General features: G+C 40.1%; 2 protein-coding genes across 3 annotated transcripts; one reads left to right on the forward strand and one right to left on the reverse strand.

Moving 5' to 3' along the window:
- Positions 1-386: 386 nt before the first annotated feature.
- anxa5b (annexin A5b) lies at positions 387-9,888 on the reverse strand. 2 transcript variants are annotated; one of them, XM_068726939.1, is made up of 13 exons: positions 9,778-9,888; positions 9,427-9,469; positions 5,822-5,906; positions 5,400-5,494; positions 4,624-4,737; positions 4,397-4,487; positions 3,811-3,890; positions 3,363-3,413; positions 2,177-2,270; positions 1,992-2,087; positions 1,827-1,885; positions 1,002-1,124; positions 387-815 (listed from the first exon to the last, which is right to left on the reverse strand). In XM_068726939.1, the coding sequence occupies exons 2-13, from the start codon at positions 9,427-9,429 to the stop codon at positions 753-755; spliced, it is 954 nt and encodes a 317-aa protein (XP_068583040.1). In that variant the 5' UTR covers positions 9,430-9,469; positions 9,778-9,888; the 3' UTR covers positions 387-752. The 2 variants fall into 2 exon arrangements, with proteins under 2 accessions (XP_068583040.1, XP_068583039.1); XM_068726938.1 differs by lacking the exons at positions 9,427-9,469; positions 9,778-9,888 and having other exon boundaries at positions 5,822-5,915.
- Positions 9,889-15,425: 5,537 nt separating this feature from the next.
- uchl1 (ubiquitin carboxyl-terminal esterase L1 (ubiquitin thiolesterase)) lies at positions 15,426-20,361 on the forward strand. The gene is made up of 9 exons (XM_068727667.1): positions 15,426-15,536; positions 15,634-15,645; positions 15,973-16,101; positions 16,714-16,855; positions 17,163-17,248; positions 17,703-17,750; positions 18,093-18,162; positions 18,243-18,301; positions 19,286-20,361. The coding sequence occupies exons 1-9, from the start codon at positions 15,504-15,506 to the stop codon at positions 19,367-19,369; spliced, it is 663 nt and encodes a 220-aa protein (XP_068583768.1). The 5' UTR covers positions 15,426-15,503; the 3' UTR covers positions 19,370-20,361.
- Positions 20,362-20,555: the final 194 nt, after the last annotated feature.

Below are 20,555 nucleotides of genomic sequence, written 5' to 3' on the forward strand. Positions count from 1 at the left end.
TAATGGGCTTCATATGTTATTGAGAAGTTTAATCTGTAGTTATGTATGTAAAGTCTTCATTAGCAAAGTAAGCAACTACTGTAGATCTCACATAAATGTAATGGAATGAAACTGTAATATAATATGTTAAAGTGTAAAAGGAGTATAAAGCTGTACAAATATCTTAAGACTGTACTGAAGTGTAGTACGCTCAAGTTTTTAAATCGCCTCTGTCTTCAACATGGGTGAATTTCTCTCTCTTAAAGCGGCTCTATCTCTCTCTAGTGGCAATGAGAGGACAGTGCATGTTCAACAGAAATCAAACGGGTACTTGTAAAACATGTACTAGTACATGTGTACTGCAGGACAGGACTGGTACTGCAGCAGAGACAAGAAAACAGGGGCCCTTATACTTCATCAGTTGAAATGTTTATTATTGCATATATTGTTTCTGCCATATAAAGTGCAAACAAAACAATTGTAATCTCATGCTTTCGCAATACAAAGGAATGATATAATATGAGTGATATTGAAGATGTTAGTCGGCCAAAAGCTGCATTAAGTGTTAGCTACCTTTCAAAGACATTATTTGGAGTCATAGTTTAAAAAGACCTGATGGGCCGTCTCTCACGCACAAGAACGTTTTGTTGTCGTTTTGGACTTTGTGTGTTATTTTCTTGTTTCAGTGAGTCGACGGCCCAAAAGAAAAAAAAGGCCGACTTAGAGAAGAGGCACTTCAGATGTGGTTCCTGTTTTATTGCTTGCGGCCCCGTTTACGCATCATCTCCACCACAGAGCAATAGAAGGGCCTTTCGGAAGTCACCGCCGGTATCTCCCTGTAACAAACACACACAGAAATAAAGAAAAGGAAAAAAAAAGATTCATAGGAGTATGGGAAGTTATGTTCAGTAAATGTGTGTGTGTGCGTGTGGTGCAGTGTGTTTGTTTATTCATGTGTGTGTGTGTGTGTGTGTGTGTGTGTGTGTGTGTGTGTGTGTGTGTGTGTGTGTGTGTGTGTGTACCTTGATCATGGAAAACAGAGAGCAGGCAAACAACCTCCTGAACTCAGTTCTGACGTCCAACAAGTCCACCTCACTGCGAGACACCATCACTCTGATCAGGGTGTTATCATCAGTTCCTGCACCCTGCAACAACAAACACACGATGACTGCATGCCTCCTGAACGATCATCTGAGAGCACAGGCTTCTATGAATATTTAGAATAGTTCATGTTCATGGATACAGATGTTCATTGTTTGACAATTGCGCTACATGTGACCATTTTTGGCCACTTGGGGGCCGAACACTGCAGAACACTGACATAAACCTTTTAAGTCGATATGGTGAACATGTTGGCAAACAGTTGCTCATTTAAACATCCAAAAGTTAGGGAACAACGTTAGCTTTCATTGGGAAATGAAAAAAGGGACTGCCCCCCTGGCCAAAGTACAGTTGTTTTTAGAGCTTTTTCTCTGCGTATCAACACAACTCTTTAAAGACGGTGAACCAAAGCAGTAAAGTTACATACCGGACAGATAAACTACAAGCAGTTATTCCCCCGAGATTCTTTAGGTTTCCAATCAACTAACTGTCTTGATTCATTTAAATCACATTCAAATTGAGAAAAAAATTGAGCATATGGATTGAAGATAAACAACCTCAACATACTTGTGAGTTGAGTGTTTCTACTTCTCTATTTCAATTCCCAATTCCAAAATGACGACATACATTTTTTTAAGCAGCTATGAATTGCATTTTGCTGGTATAATAATGTGTTATTACGACTACTGTTATAATGGTCAAACATAACATTGATTACACTTTATCTACGATCTTTGTTGTCTCACCTTCATCGCATAGTACAGAGTCTCAGCAAAGTAGGCTGGAACGCTCCTGGCACACTTCACTTTAAAGAAAAACAGGACAGACGATTGAGAACGTGTCATTATTATTCATTCAAAGTCACCACCTCAAGAAGCGGGCAACAGAACCAGCCTGCAGTAGTTTCGTACCGACGGCCAGAAGCAGATCTCTCAGGCCTCCAGATGTTTCCCTCTTGATGCTCTCCTCCATCTCGTATCCAGCCAACTTCATGTAGGCATCGAATACTGAAACACAGGTTCAGAATTAGTTTGGGTATTATGTGAAGCTCCCAAAATGATTTGAGAGGCTCTGTAACTGCAACTCTCAGACGAACCTTTCCTAAGATGTTCTGCACTCCGGTTTCCCAGGATGGTGACAAACGTTTGTTCATCAGTGCCGAACTTCTGCTCTCCAGCCTTGAAGAGGACCTGCGACCACAGAAACACACAGGACATCGACTCAACTTTCAGGTACTGCAGTTTCAATTTCATGCTACTTTATACTTCACTACATTTCAGAGGGAAGTACTGTCGTGTTTAATTAATATGTGCTGAAGAGGAATGAGTTCAGCTCTCTCAGAGAGACTATCAGTGATACTAACCACTGAATGGTTTAGGGCCAAAATACATCTCTGCTGCTACCTTATGAACCATCCCGACCCCTTAGGTCGTCTGGGACCGGTCTACTTTCTGTTCCCAGAGTCAGAACTAAACATGGAGAAGCAGCGTTCAGTTTTTCTGCTACACATATCTGGAACAAAGTCCCAGAAAGCTGCAGGTCTGCTGAGACCCTCAGCTCCTTTAAATCCAGACTGAAGACTTTTCTGTTTGCTGCTGCCTTTAATTGAACCACATTCAAGGATGTTAATCAATTTCCTTCATTTCTGCATTTTACTACTGTATTTTATTTCTTACACAGCTTTGTAGTGTTTTAATGACTGTTTTTAATGTTTCTTAATTGTTTTTAAATCAAATTTTTTTTGCCTTGTGTTTTGATTGCTTTAATGGTTTTATGTGAAGCACTTTGAATTGCCTTGTTGTTAAAATGTGCTATACAAATAAACTTGCCTTGCCTAATGACAGAAACAGCAACTGAACAAAATAAAGTGAAGTCTTGTCCGTACTGGGGATGGATCCCGTTCATACAGAAGTTATTCTAGAGTAGAAATCATTCGGCCAAGTGGCAGCAAGCTCTAGAAATAAATAGATTATCCACACCATACAGAACCGCTTCACAGTGTCTGTCTGCCTGTATTTTTTATCTCTTTTAAATTCAACCAAGAGTTACTCGCTCCCTCTACAAGGAGGCTTCATAACGTTATTACAGATCAGCTGTACAAACTGCAACACACACACACACACACACACACACACACACACACACACACGCTTCAAAGCCCAGCATTTAGATCCTATCCACAAACACATGTGACAGTCACACCCTCTGACAAGAAAACAAAGACACCATTGATAGTGAAGAGCAGAAATATTTACTGATCAGCGATAAAACAACCGACTCACCTGAGCGTCACTCTCTACGTTTCCCTGCTGGATCCCCTTCTGCCTGTTCGCCTGAGGAGAGACAAAACATTTCTGTTAGAGAGCAGAGGAGACAAGGATAGAGGAGAGGAGATCAGGATAGAGGAGAGGAGACAAGATAAGAGGAGATCAAGATAGAGGAGGGGAGACAAGGAAAGAGGAGAGGACAGGAGAGGAGACAAGTACAGAGAAGAGGAGAGGATAGGAGACACGGATTGAGAAAAGGAAAGGAGACGAGAGAAGACAAGGATAGAGAAGAAGAGAGAAGATGAGACAAGGATAGAGCAAAGCAAAGCAGACGAGAGGAGACAAGGATATAGAAGAAGAGAGGAAAGCAGAGGAGAGGAGACAAGGAGAGAGCAAAGGAGAGGAGACAAGGATAGAGCAGAGAAGAAGGGAGGACAAGGAGAGAGCAAAGGAGGAGATTTACCTGCAGCAGAATAACCAGAAGTCTCTTGAAGTGACCTGAGGTGTCACCAGATACATCTTCCTCCAGGTCGTCGTCATACTCTGAGAAACACAAGAAACACACAAGTTTTCTTTTAGACCTGATCTTTAAAAAGTTGTATTGTCACACTTTCTTTGTCCATCTTTTGAAAACATCTGCCCATCAGATTCATCTTTGACACATGCATCAAAACACAGAAATATATTTAATATGAACCAACACTTTCTATGCTTTCCCTTTCTGTCTTTGTTCAGCACCTTTTAAACTGTTCCTCCTCCACAGGCCAGAGTCCCTTTGCTTAGCACAAACTCAGCTCCGAGTCTATAATTAAAGTTAAGCTACAATAAATAAAACATAATCGGAGTGACTCCAAAAAAATTAAAGCATCTGCAGTTTCAGTTTATTCCCTGTTCTGAATCCCTGCTTGTTAGAGCCATTCATAAAAACAATACACAATTTCTGTTATTTAAGTTGCAGATGAGAACATATTCTATAGTTTCACTGTAGAATATTTAACAAGGACCAATACAGTCTCCTGTATCATGCAGTACGAGTGTGCCAGTGTTACCTTTTCTATAAGCAGCAACGATTTCCTTCACCTGCTGAGGTGTTCTGGAGGCAAGGATCTCCACGAGGACCTTCTCGTCGGTTCCTGCGCCCTACAGGTCGAAGAGGGAAGCGGTCTGATGAAGCGACAGTTGAGTTTCCAGCTCCTCAGACTGCTAACATGTATGTTTCTACCGTACTCAGAAACTCTCCATCTATAAGAGCCTTTATCTCATCTGCAGCACTTACCTTGATGGCGTTGCGGAGCGATGACACGTCATAAGCGAGGGGGGCGGTCATCAGTCCCACAATCAGGGTCTCAAATTTGCCCCCCAGCTCTCCCTTCAGGTCATCTACCAGATCCTGTCATGAGGATACAACGTGTGCTTTAATTAGATCCTCTGTGTGTGACTGCAGTGAAGAATTGTATGGCTGTTGCGTGCAGCTGGATTATTTCGCTACATATATCTCCATGATTTGTATCGACAGTAATGGTTTGGCTAAATCAAGCTGGAGCTTTGATGTGTGTGGTCATCGGGTTTAAAGGCCTCAGTATGCTTCAAATGAGGAGCTCGTCGGTTGGTCTAACAGCATTGTTACACATTGATCGGCCAGGTGTGCGAAGGTGTGAAAGTGACGGGATTTGCTTGAATTGCTCAATAAGCAGCAGCTAACTGTTGAGGGCTTATTATTGCTCGTGCAGTGACAGCATGTTGTTGTTTTTTTGCTCAGCTTTTGTTAAAAGGAATAGTTTAACCTTTTTGGGAAATATTTGCTTCCTTGCCGATAGATCAATACTACGGTCATGTAGTTAGCTTAGCTTAGTATAGACTGGAAACAAGGGGCAGCAGCTAGTCTCGCTGTGTCCGGTATAACATTACAGTAGTTATGTTTATACCTTCAACATGTCTATACCTCAAAGTATACAGTAGTTTGTTTGAGGCATACAGAGGCCTTTTTTTATAAGTTGAAGCTCTTGTAATATGTGCGTTCATGTGGTCTAACAGCTGTTAAGGCAGTCCAACCTTTCCAAACAGAGTTTTGTAGGCAGCCTTGATCTGCTGCCTCTGGGCGTTGCTACGAGCCGTCAACAGCTGCAAGATGGCATCCTCATCGGTCCCTATACGACAACAAGCACCATGGTTACCCAGCCAAGCATAACAACGTCCAGTCGAGGCGGACTCTTGATCACAATTATTTCACCCACATAATCACAGCCTTCAGTCGTAGTCAGCAGATGGTTTTTTTTTCCTCTCACAGTGACTCAAGTTGCGTCTCTGTTGGTGTGTTTATGACTCACTGCTGTCTGGGTGGAACTCCACCCAGACAGCAGTTACAGAGAGGAACTCCCAAAAAAACGCTCTCTCATTGGTGCGTTGGAGTTGTACTACTGACTGACTCCACGCCTTCGACGTATCAGATGACACCGTGTAAACGTGCATCTTACCCAGCCCCTTCATGGCCTTGTACAGAACCTCAGCATCGGTAGTGGCATTGAAGTTCACACTGGCTTTGACGGTTCCTCTGCCGGCCTGCAACATGGAAGAAAAGGACAAAGGAGGATTATTCTGATCTAAGTTTTCCAAAGTTTTACTTTTTTTTAATTTTTATTATTTCTTTTTAAAGCACAGCTGATAGACACTTGTACTGATTTATTGCACCTCTATAGTTTATGTCTAAATACATTCAAATGATCTTCCAACTGCAACATATTCTTCTTCTTGTTTGAGTAATAAAAAACAATAAATAACTCCTTCATTAATGCACCTGTACCCAGTGGCTTCCAACACGACGTAGATGTAAAATGAGAAGAAGTCTCTTCATGTGTGATACTGGAGCAGCAACAATGTTTATGCTGAATTAATTAATTAATGTGTCTGTAAACAAGCAGCTACTTATTTATCAAAAGAACATCTTTCCGCTGTGGCTTCTTATCAGAGATAAACCTTGCAGGCCCCACTTAAATCAATCTGTAGTTTCATGCTTACAGATTACAGAGCAATACATATTAACTTAGATTCCTTATATGCATAACCTTATCAAAGAATCATGGCAGAACATTCCTAATCAATTACACATCTCATTACATTACAGTCATTTAGCAGATGCTTTAATCCAAAGTGACTTACAATTCAGTATCTATCTACACACCAGCTATGGGAGCAATTTTGGGGTTAAGTGTCTTGCTCGAGGACATGAGACGAGTAGAGCAGTAGCCGGGGATCGAACCCCCGACCCTCTGATTGAAAGACGGCCCTGCTCTCCATTTAGCCACGGTCACCCCTCAGATTTTTAATGTGCATAATGTCATCAAAGGCTCTTCTCCTTCTCCCCATTAATAGAATTACAGAACACACTTAATCAATCTTAACATTCATGAGTACATAGTGTACATTTAAAAACGCTGCGTCTCTGATTTGTTATGTGCATACTGTACGCTCATCAGATACTTTCAGACACACACGATGAACTTAATGACTTACAGACGTCATGAAAATACATGCAGATGTGCACACCAGCTCTCACATCGCCCTCCGTTTCATGAACAGTATGTTCCCACATCGTATTGTCAGAGAATTCTCCAGCGATTTGAATGTAATGGATTATCAGGCTAATCATTTCTCTGAATGTGGAAAAAGTGTTCCGGACAGACAGACCGATCGGTAATGAGGACAGTGAGAATGTGATAAGGTGGAAAAACATTAACTTTAAGATTGATTTTAGTAATAGAGGCTTCTTTCTGTAACAAAGCTGCACTTATTCCAGACACTCCCTAAAACTGTTATACATTAACAATAAGATAGCCAAGCGGCTGCTTCTTTTTTCAGAGGGAGGGATGTTTAGAGGGGAAAACCACGGGAATGTCTGTGGAATTCTGACCCTGGAAATCTGGAGGAAAAAAAAAAATAAGTTGTAACGCGTCCAAAAACAAGTCGCTGTTAACAACCAGGATTCTGTCTTCTGCTGCAGGAAGGAACGCCAAAACGTCCACGAGCTCTCCTTCCTCATGAACACACTCATCACCACAAGCTAAACAAAATCTAATCAACATGCAGCCAAACAATGAGATATTTAGAACAGCAACGCAACACATTTCTACTGGAGTGTTAGACGCAGTTTTAGCTCCTATAGCGAGGGATACGTTGTGTGGAGCGAGCTCAGACATGACCTGGTGTCTGATGGAGGTATGTTGAGCCACCATATGTAAACCCAGGCTGTCACAACTGGTACCTCACTGGCATTTAAAGCACAACAGTAACTACAAACAATCCATAATACATGCAGCCCTGCTCGTATGAAGGGAGGTCATATTGTCAAATAATACATTTTACTATTAACTGTACAATTACTGTCTACATTGAACTTGAATATATATATTTTTATTTATATATATATATATATATATATATATATATATATATATATATATATATATAAATATGGAAAATAATATTTTTAGACTCAAGTGTCCTTAACTTTGACAATTTTCCGGCCAAGAAAAATAAGTAGGAGACATCGTGTGTCTAGTAGTTCAACTTTTGAAATAAACAATATATTTGCATATGCATAGAATCTAACGTAGAATCTTACGTCTTCTAACGAAGAAGACGTAATTTAAAAAATAAAAAAGGGTAATTGGACTTTTTTGTGTGGAAAAAACCATACGAGACAAAAAGTTATTAATCATACAAGATCATTTTAATATGTCCTAAAACATGTTTGACGATCATCCTTTCACAGTTTTCTCCATCAGAAGGAATTCTTTGAAATCAGGAGAATCATGTGGAGATAAACAACAGTTTTAAAATGCATGCAAGAGAATGACTGGATTAGTCATATTAGGAAAGTTTCACTCTGAATGATCTTATGGGTGGGAAGCCTAAAGGTCTGGCTGCAGTCCAAAGCCCATTCCTTCCTACTGAAGACTTTAAAAACTTCACGAATATATATCAGCACTTGGGTGTACAGTATGTGGGACTGACTCTTAATAAACTACAGTGCCCATGATCATGTCATTGATGTGTTTTTAACTGTTTTTGGACAACAACTTTGGCACAGAGGAATACTCTCTATCAGGTTAATGATCCGATCAATATATTGTTGCTTTTGGTCTGTTCACTGCATTTGCTGACAATAAGAAAAATATAGATTATCATCAGTCTCATCCTCAAATTGGACACGAGTCTGAGAAAGACACATGAAAACTGACTTTGTGAGCATTTTTAACACCAAGGAGACACTCGGTTTACAGCCCCAGACAAAACTGTCTGCAGAGAGCAGCAGCCTTACATCATCACAGCTGATTACGATCATGTTTTTTTATATTTTTATGGTAAGATAACACTCCACCCTGACAGAAGAAAAATAAATTTCCCCTTTAAGAGAGGAAGGTTGGCTTTAAACTTCAGGCTAGACGTGGAAATGGGTGTATTTAAAACAGAGGGAGGAGGAGACACCGAGAGACCCACCCAGATGGAATAAAGCCCACATGAGTCATACAAAACTTCCCAACTTCCCCAAATGGAACCGCTACAAGCATTAACACACACACACACACACACACACACACACACACAACTTGATAAACTACAAGGTTCAGTAAAAGTGTTCATTTGATCACTTTTATGTAAAATAAACTTATTCAAAGCAACAAGTTACTCTCTGAAGTGTTTGAATGGTTGCCAAGTTCATATACTTTCCTTCATCTTAAACAGACCTACTGCCACATCTACTTCATGTATTAAACATTAATGGGCTTCTGTGTTTAGGGTAAACTTATTGTTATCTTACATTTTATCACCAGTGAATTCATGTTAACCTACTTTTAGATTAAAAAAGAATCTAAGCATTACATAATGTTGATAAAAGTGGGCGTTGTCTTGGAGTTCATAGGGTAAACACATTTTATGCCTCACATATTTGCATAAATAACGGATTTTTGATAAGACCATTATAACTGTGTTAGTATAATCATCCTTTTAATATAAAATATGCCTAATGTGTTTCTTTAAATTGACAGCTGAACAAGTATATAAAGTAAAAGTGACTCACCATTTTGTCGGTCTTTGATATTTATTCTGCGGAAGAAGAAGATCTGTTGGAGAGAGGAAAAACGGTATTTAGCGACGAAATATAACAAATACCAAAGTCTCTCTCCGAGAACCAGATGTATTTACTTTGAACATCTGACATTAACTTCTTATTCTGGTGATTATCCGGTGTCTGAGTTCTCGGTTTTAGTGTCGCCGAGCTATCAAACTTCCGCAGACCTGTCTCTCTCTTTTGTCTGCAGGTAGACCCTGAGTGTCACCGCTTACCTGTCCGATGCTGCTGAACTTGTACCTGGAAGGTAAAGCGATTAAATAAAAAATAAAAAAATAAAACGGCTCCAGTGAAACTTACCGCTGAGTAGCAGCAGTCAGATGAAGCTCGGAGAACGGAAAGATACACCCGGCTGAGAGAGAAGAGAGGAAGAGAAGAAGGGCTGACGCTAGAATCCCACTCGAATAAACTCTCTGGTGCGCGCGTGAGCGTGAGGGTGCGCGTGTGTGGGCCACACCCCGGTGCACGTGGACTCTGGTACAGGCCATAGCCCTGTTCCTGAAGCACTGTGGGAAATGTTGTTTCATGTATCCAGAAGAGAAACTGTTTTTATTCCATATATATTTCATAACGGCGGCAGAATAAACAGAGGTTTGGTCCTCTCAGATACTATATGAGAAGTAGGGCTGCAGTACCACCGTGTACAAATACTCTGTCACTATTAGAAGCCATGATTTCAAACAAGAACAAAATTATCAGCATCACAATGTGCCTTAATTACCAAATGTAAAAGCATTCATCATACAGAGTGGTCCAATGTTGGAATAATATATAGCTTATAATACCACTGGATTATAATGTGTAACATATGCAAGCATCACTAATGTAGCAGCTGGTAAAGGTGGGGTTAAATCTGGGCTACTTTGTGTGTGGCTTAATAACATTATGTCCATATTTATTAATCTATTTTATTAACTGCAAAGTTACTAGTGACTAATTGTTATCAAATAAATGTAGTAAAGTAGAAGTATAAAGCAACGGAAAATGGAAATACTGAAATGGTAAGGTACCTCAAAAGTGTACTGAAGCACAGTACTAGTAAATGTACTTCCACCACTGGCTGTATTCGATGTATTAACAGAAAGCCTGTGTGTGAGTAACACCTGACAGATGACAAAATGTTACCTGACAGGTTTCCATGTAGATATTATTCATTTTGTTCATTCAAACATTACATTCAGAGCATATATATTGCCTCTCAAAGCATTCATGCTTCAAAAATCCTAAAAGTGGTAGTTTTTCTTTTTATTGCTCTTTTTATTTGTATGTATTGTCAACATTGTGTGGATCAAGGAAGAAATGTACACATTGTACACTTCTGTTTAGTTAAAGCTGTATTGATTGCATTTTTGCCACCTGGGGACAGCGAAACTAGCTGAAAACACAATAATGTCATTGCAATCTAACGAAGTTAACATGTTAGCAGACAGATGCCTATTTACACATGCAGCAGACACAGCGCAACATTAGCATTCATTTGGAGTCGTTTCTCTGGTTGCCTGATGCATTCGTACAAAGATTGTAAAACTCCCCATAGAAAAAAGGGAAACTGCAGATTATACTGAGAGTTTAATAAAGCATGATCCATCATGTAGCATATACACTGAAAAGAAAGAAACTTCAGTTGCTCAAATGTGTGCTTGTTTCAGTTTTGTCCGTTTCATTTGCCAACTTTGTGTAGGTCGAGGAATAATCACAGTTACTGGACCCAAGCAGCGTTCCTCAGACACTTTATTATACGGGTATCATAAATTTAAGTAATGCATGACTTTAGATGATGATGATTCAATGCATGAATGAATGCAGGCTGCATCATGAATTCCTCTCAATTAACAAATTAAGGAATGGTAATTCACAGTTACTTTATACATTAATTGATTTACGACCAAATTAGCTGGAATTCAGTCACATAAACATTAATTTCAGACCCAAGCATTTCCTCAGCCTCTCTGAAAGCACAATACATATTCTCAATGCAATATGAAGCTTTTTTTTAAATATCAAACTGGTTGCAAACATTTCCATGTTGCCGTATGACCCAATGGTATTAATTATTAATATTTATAGATATTTCTATGAGAATAGGTACTGTTCTGCTGTCAGAGAGGCTGAGATCATACATGGGTCTGAATTCATGCATTCATCACCAGTCATGCTTTAGTAAAGCATGTGATTTTCACCACTATTATGAGTGTCTTAAGACATCTGGAGCTGAACTTTAATTACATTAATAATCTATAACTGACACCAAGGGGAACCCCCACATAGCTTCAAATTCAAAAGAAGGTTGTTTTTTTAAACAATAACTCATAGAGATAATAATGCGTTATTCATTTATAGACAAAAACTAGAAACTAGAATACAACAGGTTTTGACATCAGGTGGAGACTGACACCAATCTGATTCAATGCCACAGGTAAACCTGTACTGGATGAAGAACGTTATCTTAGAAACATATGGATCTGATTGTTTCTGCTTTGAATGATGTTCATTCTGTTGACTTTGGCATGTGTGGAATCTGCACGTCAATGAATCACCAAGTAAACCAGACTGATAACTGCAGATCAATTCTAACAAAGACTTAACATACAAAGAGAGAGAGAAACAGAGAGAGAGAGAGAGAGAGAGAGAGAGAGAGAGAGAGAGAGAGAGAGAGAGAGAGAGAGAGAGAGAGAAAGAGAGAGAGAAACAGAGAGAGAGAAACAGAAAGAGAGAGGGAGAGAGAGAGAGAGAGAGAGAGAGAGAGAGAGAGAAAGAGGGGGAGAGAAAGCAAGAGACAGAGAGAGAGAAACAGAAAGAGAGAAACAGAAAGAGAGAGAGAGAGACAGAGAGAGAGAGAGAGAGAGAGAGAGAGACAGAGAGAGAGAGAAAGAGAGAGAGACAGAGAGAGAGAGAAAGAGAGAGAGACAGAGAGAGACAGAGAGAGAGAAACAGAGAGAGAGAGAGAAAGAGAGAGAGAGACAGAGAGAAAGAAAGAGGGGGAGAGAAAGCGAGAGACAGAGAGAGAGAGAGAGAGAGACAGAGAGACAGAGAGAGAGAGAGAGAGACAGAGAGAGAGAGAGAGAGAGAGAGAGAGAGAGAGAGCTTGTTAATGAGCAGCGCCAGTGCCTTGCATGAGGGAGTAACAAATGCTGCTCTTTCATCAAGTCCAGTTCTTTAACCTTTAGGTAATATTGCCCCTCATAAGTAACTTTTGTTTCCAGAGCTAACAATTGTATCTCATGGTCTTCATATCACATAATAAAAACAATCTCTCTTCTGGGTCATAGTGTATCATCACCTTCTGTATCCGCAGCATTGTAATTGTTGAAGTAACAACCAGAGAAACAGACCTAACTGCATGCTGATTGAGACAAAGAGACGAAAGCACACCACAATGCTCCATCCCCAACCTGCTGGTAAAGGAGTTACACCGTTCACCTCCACAAATGTTGACAAGATAAGCATGCTGGTGTGCACAGGACACTGAGGTAAAAGGTCAAAGTTAGATTCTTCTTGTTCCTTTTATTGCATATAGGAGAGGAGAAGTGAAACTCAAGTGAGTTGAATTTTGTTCTGTTGTCCACAAGTGAATTTTTGGTTTTCCTTATCTTGTGAGGACCACAACCACCACACATGAGCTGCTTTCACCAGGCGTTCAAAAACGTTCTGTGGTAGGAATGAATGATGAGTGCCATCAAGTGTCTACCCGATCGAGTAGATTCAAGAGTAAAGATCTTGATTGTACAGCAACAAATCTGACAGCAGTTTTGTATCCAGGGTGCAAATGAATATGCTGTGAGCTGCTGAGTATCCAAATGTATCAGTTTCCTCTGTTCAACATTCCATGTAATCAGAGAAATAGTAAGATTGGAGTTCTTGCCTCTCTTGTCTTCTTACACAGACATTTTCTACAGACCACATGCCTTACTCATGCTCGTCCACATTTTTAACCACCCAGAGAGACTTAAAATGCTCTTTTACTGTTAGGTAACTCTGACATCCTGTTGTGAAAGTAAAAACCCATTGGACAAAGTCCAGAGAAAAAACAAGAGATCAGCCGATTTAGTTCAATATATTTATTCTAAAGCAATGAATATGATGTAAAAAGACAAACAAACGACCACCAAAAACATATAATTGTCTTAACTGTAAAAAAAACAAATATATAAATAACTTTTTGCATAGAAATACATCTCTATGTCCTTCCATGTGTTCTGTCATTATAGATACAAACTCAGTCCAGACATGTTTCACAGAATGTACTTGTTCTTCTTCTTCTTCCATGTTCTAAGATGCAAGTGCCTTATACGAGATCAAATGTAATGCTTTACATTGGATGGTAAAAACAAGTTATAGAAGAACATATACCTGCCCCTATCACCCTGTGTGACTCCCCCGTCGACGCTGTGGAGTCCTTCTGCTTCCTGGGCTCCACCATAACCCAGGACCTCAAGTGGGACCCTAAGATCAGCTCCATCACCAACAGGGCTCAGCAGAGGATGTACTTCCTGAGGCAGCTGAAGAAGTTCAACCTGCCAAAGACAATGATGGTGCACTTCTACACTGCCATCGTTGAGTCCATCCTCTGCTCCTCCATCAGCATCTGGTACGCTGCAGCCACCGCTAAGGACAAGGGCAGACTGCAGCGCATCATTCGCTCTGCTGAGAGGGGGATTGGCTGCAATCTGCCGTCCCTCCATGACTTGTTCGCTTCAAGGACCCTGAAGCGAACAAGAAAGATTGTAGCCGACCCCTCTCACCCTGGACATGAACTGTTCGTGCCCCTTCCATCTGACAGGAGGCTGAGGTCCATCAGGACCAAGACCTCACGCCACACAAACAGTTTCTTCCCCTCTGCAGTTGGGTTCATAAACAAAGCCCGGGACCCCCACTGACTCTGACTCTTACATCCCCAGGAAACGTTACACTCCCTTCCATATCCTTTTTATGTTTCTATATTTAAATACATATGCTACTTTTACAATATACTTGTTTTAAACTGTTGTTATCTGTTTGTTTGTGTAACATATTTTATTGTAAATGTTAATATGTTTTTATTTTTAAATTATGTCTTGATTATTGCACTGTGTTCATTGTTATTGTTATTGTTATGCACCATTCACTCAGTAAAATTCCTTGTATGTCTAACGTACTTGGCAATAAACAGTTCTGATTCTGATTCTGATATAAATACCCTGTGTTACCAGTGATGGAGGAAGTTCTCAGATCTTTTACTTCACTAAAAGTAAAAATACCAAAGTGTAAAAACCCTCTGTTATAAGTACTCTAAAATCCTGCATTGAAATTAAAAGTATATATGTAACTACTAGGGACTAATGTTGTCAAATAAATGTAGTGGAGTGAAAAGTACAATATTGGCTTAAGCAGAATAAAATGGAAATACTCAAGTACCTCAATATGGCACTAAAGTACAGTACTTGAGAAAATGTACTAGTTAGAATGTATTTATACAGTTAATTATGAGTTATTTTAGTTAAAATGTGGACATTCACTGCAGCCACATAGGGGCTCACGATATTACACAACATTATCATAGAATATGGCCTTTGCATGATTAACATGTGATCTGTGCACTCCACACCACTACAGTTATAAATAAAATAGATGATACAAAATATTTAAATTTAACTCATTGGCCACAACCATTGTTGATAGGGAGTGATTAGGGTTGTACATCTTTGCTTCTAGAAAGAGCATGGTTTGACCAGAGTGATCTCACCTTTAGCGGTGGGATCTAACTTATTTTTTTTAATGAAGAAGGAAATATATCATCTGAAATGTTACTACATAAATAGATATGTAGCAACAAAGACCTAGCATTTCAAATCCCTTTGATATTTCTCAGAAGGCCTTTTAAATTTGGAACATCACCAGTTATTTGATCGAGGACACCCCCCTGTCTGCCGGTAAGTGGTATGACCGGCAGCATAAAATATGGGCACGCTCTGTAACTTCAACTCACGGCTACAAACCGGCAAGAGAAGCACACACAACACGCGGAGTCACGCCGAAACAGTGCAAAAATGGAGTGGACCCCAATGGAGATCAACCCCGAGGTGGGAGGGGAATAACTTTGGTTTGTTAACTTTTTTTAACACCGTAACGTTTTCAAACCGCAAACTCACCTGTGGCCTCTGTTTATGTCGTTTTCAGATGCTGAACAAGGTGAGAAACGGTTAAGCTAACCAAATCTATGGCGACGTATTGGTAACGTTAACTACTTGATTCTACTGTCGGGTAAGTTTTACAGTAGCTAGCTAGATGTGAGGCCAGCTAAACCGTTAAAAAAAGACACCATGCCATGCGGCAGCATCATCCCCAGCGGTGTGTCCTGTGTCTAGGCTAAAGGGTGTGGCCCTGCTGGACCAACACAACGCAGCATCCTTCAACACCCTAAGGAGTGGAGGCATCATTTATATGTCAAGACCTCAGTTGTTCCACATGCATTTGGGTCCTCGTGTTTTTGTTTATTGTCCTGTCTTGTGTTTTCAGATAATGAGCAAGCTAGGCGTGGGTGAAAGCTGGCGCTTCGTTGACGTGCTGGGTCTGGAGGGGGAGCAACTCTCTGCCGTCCCTAAACCATGCTGTGCCTTGATGCTGCTCTTCCCACTGACACAACAGGTACAATAACAGGTTTGGTGGTGGTGGAGACCACTTCCTGGAAATAGAAGGGTGGGGTGAGCCACTGATGCAGGCTGTCTGGGGTGGGGTTAGATTGAGGTGCATGGATGCAGAGGGAGTGCGCTCTATTGTTATGTGATCGGTAGAATAGGGGGAGACTGGGATGGAAGCAAGGATAACAATATAAGGTCCAGTTATCCTGTTAAACATAAACTGTATCATTCTCATAAGTGCTTGTATTGTGAGCCTGGGATTCAGACCACATCCCCAGGGTCAACATTCAAAATAAAGCAATAACTGACAATGAATTCAAATCTACAATATATCAGATGACTGTGAAAAATGGCCATCGCAGTTCCTAAGAGGTTGCGATGATGTCTTCAAATGCCTCCTTAAATTTACCATAATATATTTTTGTGTTTTTGCTTTTTTTTTAATGACATGAGTTATAGGTTGTCAACATTTCTATATTTTGGTTGATTGCTGTTTCCAATGTTGACCGTATCCACACAAACATTTAAAGTGACATAATTAACTGTTTATGTGGGCAGTTGATCATGACGAAGCTCAATCTGACAGCCATGACCGTGCTCTTATCTGTGCGTATTGCAGCATGAGTCTTTTAGGGAGCAGCAGGCAGACAAGGTTGCCGGAGGCTCTGAGCTTTATTTCCTGAAGCAGACAGCAGCCAATTCCTGTGGTACCATCGCCCTGCTGCATGCTGTGGCCAACAACAAAAGCAAAATGACATTTGGTGAGTGCGGCTCAAATGACCACTGGTGCCATAGTAAGTACAGCTGGTCTGTATCAATGACGCAGCAGTTTCTATTCAGTGCAAAGATATCTTGCTGTCATTTATTTTAAATTACAACCCACACATTACTTTTAATGCAAGTTTGTTTTCTGTGGCTGAAAAATTAGACCATAACAAGTGCTTCATAGAACTTTCACTGATGATTGGCGATGCAGTTATTTAGTCTGGCAGGTTGTGATTTAGGATATTTTAATGTGAATGAATGTCATATAAAGTTCTGATTACCTTAATGTTTGGGTCTTTTCAGATAGTGGCTCTGCCCTGAAGAAGTTTCTAGATGAGACTGCAAACATGTCTGCTGATGACCGTGCCAAACATCTGGAGAAGAACCAGGTAAACTGTCGAAGCTGTTTTATGTTCTCATGTGGATTGATCTTTAAAGAAAGGAGATTCAGCTGTTCCTTAAAGTGGGAATACAATCAGCAGAGGCTCAAATATTTATTTTTTTTGCCATCAGTGAGATTTAATTGTTTATGAGCTAATGATCTGAGGCCGTATATGGTTACTGTCATGTATAGAATTATAAGCGATAGATGAAATGTTGAATAAGAACTTCAAATTTAATGCCAATACATTGGAAAAACTCATATAAACACCTAATTTCTGTTGTGCATAACCTACATGTGTGGTTTTACCCACTTGGGGGCGCCACACACCAATACATCCATGTCACTCTAAAGGACCCTTGATAGCAGATTATTACAGGATGTACTATTAAGAATATGTCTTCATGCCTGATTTGTTTTAGCAGTATTAAACTGACATGTTCTGAATTTTTCTTCTCCAGGCGATCTGGGAGGTTCACAATGAGGTTGCAGTGCAGGGCCAGTGTAGGGTAAGATGCTTAACCACAATATCTACTGCTAATGGATTACATCATATTCCCCTTTCTGATAGTAGATGGAAGTATGTCAACCCGCATGTGATTCACTCGTATGAGACTTCAGTCTGCAGTGTAACTGAAACTGTTCAGTTTCACCTTTCTGTCGGTCTATATGCACAGTCTTTAACTCCTGATAGCCCATGTGTGAGCTCTCTCTCTTTAGTTGGTGAGTCGGTTAATTAAATGGCGTTTTAAAAACTAGCATCATTGAATTGATTCCTTTCCTTTTCTGAAGCCTTTTTGTATCACAGTATTTACTCCGAATATTAATTCTTCCCACCTGTACTTTCACAGCCGGAAGCCGATAAAGTGAACTTCCACTTTATCGCCTTTGTCAATGCAAATGGACAACTTTACGAATTTGGTAAGCGCGTCAACTCATTGTCTACATTCCTGTATGCGTTTCCATGTTGTGGATTCCTGACGATCTTATTTGTTCCTAAGATGGGAGAATGAATGGACCGGTGAAGCACGGAGCTACCAAAGATGAGTCCTTCATTACGGTAGGTACAACTATGGTTATTCTTTCACAGCTGATGTCAATTCTGGAAATGTTGAAATAGGATTGTTAGCCAAGTTTCTTCAGGCAGTCTGTCTGTGATGAGTCATGGAGGTATGAACTGGAAAAGGGAGTGGCCGTTCCCAAGTGTCTTGATTCAATCAATAAACTTGGCTAATGCACACTCTCAAATATCTGTAATAGGGATCATAAATGATATTTGGAACTTAAGCAATGTTATGTTTCACCTTCTACTTGAACCGCCACTGTAAGTCATGAACGTCAGGTCTGTGTGTTAGATATTAGATTCACAACTTAAGCTGTCTAGTAAGAGCATAATGAAGATGACTATGATAAAATGAGAACAACTAAATGCGTTTAGGATCTGCCAAGTCATGGAGGGTCAGGTCTGTAGGATTGTCGCATCAAACTACCACAAGAGGGCTCTACATGCATTACTGATGAAATTGCAACATTAAATGTTGTGATAAACTACTATTCTGAAGTGAAATGAGGATTCTTACATTGATTATTCTCAAGTAGCAGAGCTGCATTCACAAGTCCACTGTGTGAGTGGGCAATGTTGGCAAAAACAAAATGATCATGTAATCGTTTTGACCAAACTATATAAATGTTACAATATTTTGGGGACTACTTTTGGTTCTACTGTACAATCTATATGAACACAGCCACATTTCATGACATCAAGCCTCATATTACAGTATTGATATTTCCATGCTATTGTCCAGCCCTGCTGGGGAGTATACAACTTTTGGCAGTAAAATGTACTCTGATTGTAACAAAATCCTCCATTTTAAGGATGGTCTTTCCTCTGTGACTAGTAACCTCAGATGTCAGAAATGTGTAGTTTAAAAAGTGCAGTATTTGTAGTTTACGTCAATGGAGCAAAAGCAACTTAATGCAACTTAGTACAAATGTTACTTAGTAAATCTACTTTTTCTTCTTTCTCCTTTTCGTACATGCCCAGGATGCATCCAAAGTGTGCCGTGGATTCATGGAGAGGGAGCAAGGCGAGGTCCGTTTCTCCGCGGTGGCTCTTTGTCACAGTTAGATATTCGGTAGGACACGCAATCAAATTGTAAACCAAAATGTCCTGAAGCATTCACATGGCAAACACAATGAGCAGGCACCCAGAACAACCTGTGAACCCACACATCTGCAGACACTATGCACTATAAAGCACACATTGTTGCCACATACTGTTCTTTCATCTCATGAACAAAGCACACATGTACACATAAACACAAACTCACCATCAAACCCTTTTGTTCTGCTGACACAAACTGATATAAGCTTGTCTGTTTTATGTTATCTCATTCAGCAATGGGAAAACATGAGCTCAGATCTCGCCACTGCTTGTGTGCATTTGTCTGTTTTGCAGATTTTAGTTTTTCTATCGGTGTCAAAGTCAAAAACCTGATGCTTAAATACCTTTTGTGCCAATAAATAGAATACAGAAGAGTGAGAAGGAAAAGGCAGAAAACTTTGTGTGGAGACATGTTTTTCCCAGAACGCCTTCACTTGCTGTGTGGTTGAGTTTATAAGGATCTGACATTCCTCAGAACAGCCCAAATGTGTCCGTAGGAATAATTTAACCATTGTTCGGAGAATACACACAACCTTTTGAGTGGTGGTCTTGGGTTTTTGAAAAACTGAAGTTTGAATTTAAAGTGCAAGATGATAGTTTTGGATTTCAGTAGTTTGTTTTCAGAAATGAATACAGTTGAAATATGTCTGCACTTTTTTTTTTTTTTTTTTTTTCTTTTAGTGACGATGGATTTTCACTTCATCTACAAATAGTCAAATACACTATTATTGTGAAAGTTAAACACAGCAAATGCAAAACATCCATACACGATATGGACCGTTTAAAATAAAGTGCTGCTCTATATTGGGTTGTTGTCGTGCAGTGCAGGGTGATAGTACTGTATGTCTAGGCTGTGCACTAATTGTTTACCTTTTATGCACCTTCCAAATACTATGTTGCTGTAGTTCTGTTGGTGAAGCAGTTGTGGGAATTCAATAAAGCAACCATTAGACTCGTATGTGTCTTTCTGGCTCTTGCTTTAAAACGGACTCGTCTATAGCCCTCACTTGATTTCTCTCTCCCCCCCCCCTCCATTCTCCTGTCACATGAGGTGATGAAGTGGTTGATGTCCTGTGGCTCTCACAGTTTGGGGCTCATCCTGTAAAGGGATGAAAAAGGAGGTGTGGGACCACAGAGTTGTCGATGGATT

Source organism: Cebidichthys violaceus, unplaced genomic scaffold (genome assembly GCF_023349555.1).
Source record: "Cebidichthys violaceus isolate CVI_PGR_0920_01 unplaced genomic scaffold, fCebVio1.0.p SCAF_4, whole genome shotgun sequence".
In the NCBI taxonomy this organism is placed as follows: Eukaryota; Metazoa; Chordata; class Actinopteri; order Perciformes; family Stichaeidae; genus Cebidichthys; species Cebidichthys violaceus.

What these genes read in the sequence shown, in the direction of transcription:
- anxa5b (XM_068726938.1), bottom strand. Translation starts at nt 5,915, where the DNA reads ATGTTGCAGGCCGGCAGAGGAACCGTCAAAGCCAGTGTGAACTTCAAT. An exon ending in CGCTCCGCAACGCCATCAAG is followed by an intron (nt 4,488 to 4,623) that starts GTAAGTGCTGCA and finishes TTCGACCTGTAG; the next exon opens with GGCGCAGGAACCGACGAGAA. An exon ending in TTCTGGTTATTCTGCTGCAG is followed by an intron (nt 3,414 to 3,810) that starts GTAAATCTCCTC and finishes GTCTCTCCTCAG; the next exon opens with GCGAACAGGCAGAAGGGGAT.
- uchl1 (XM_068727667.1), top strand. Translation starts at nt 15,504, where the DNA reads ATGGAGTGGACCCCAATGGAGATCAACCCCGAG. An exon ending in CAAAAGCAAAATGACATTTG is followed by an intron (nt 16,856 to 17,162) that starts GTGAGTGCGGCT and finishes GGGTCTTTTCAG; the next exon opens with ATAGTGGCTCTGCCCTGAAG. An exon ending in TGGACAACTTTACGAATTTG is followed by an intron (nt 18,163 to 18,242) that starts GTAAGCGCGTCA and finishes TTTGTTCCTAAG; the next exon opens with ATGGGAGAATGAATGGACCG.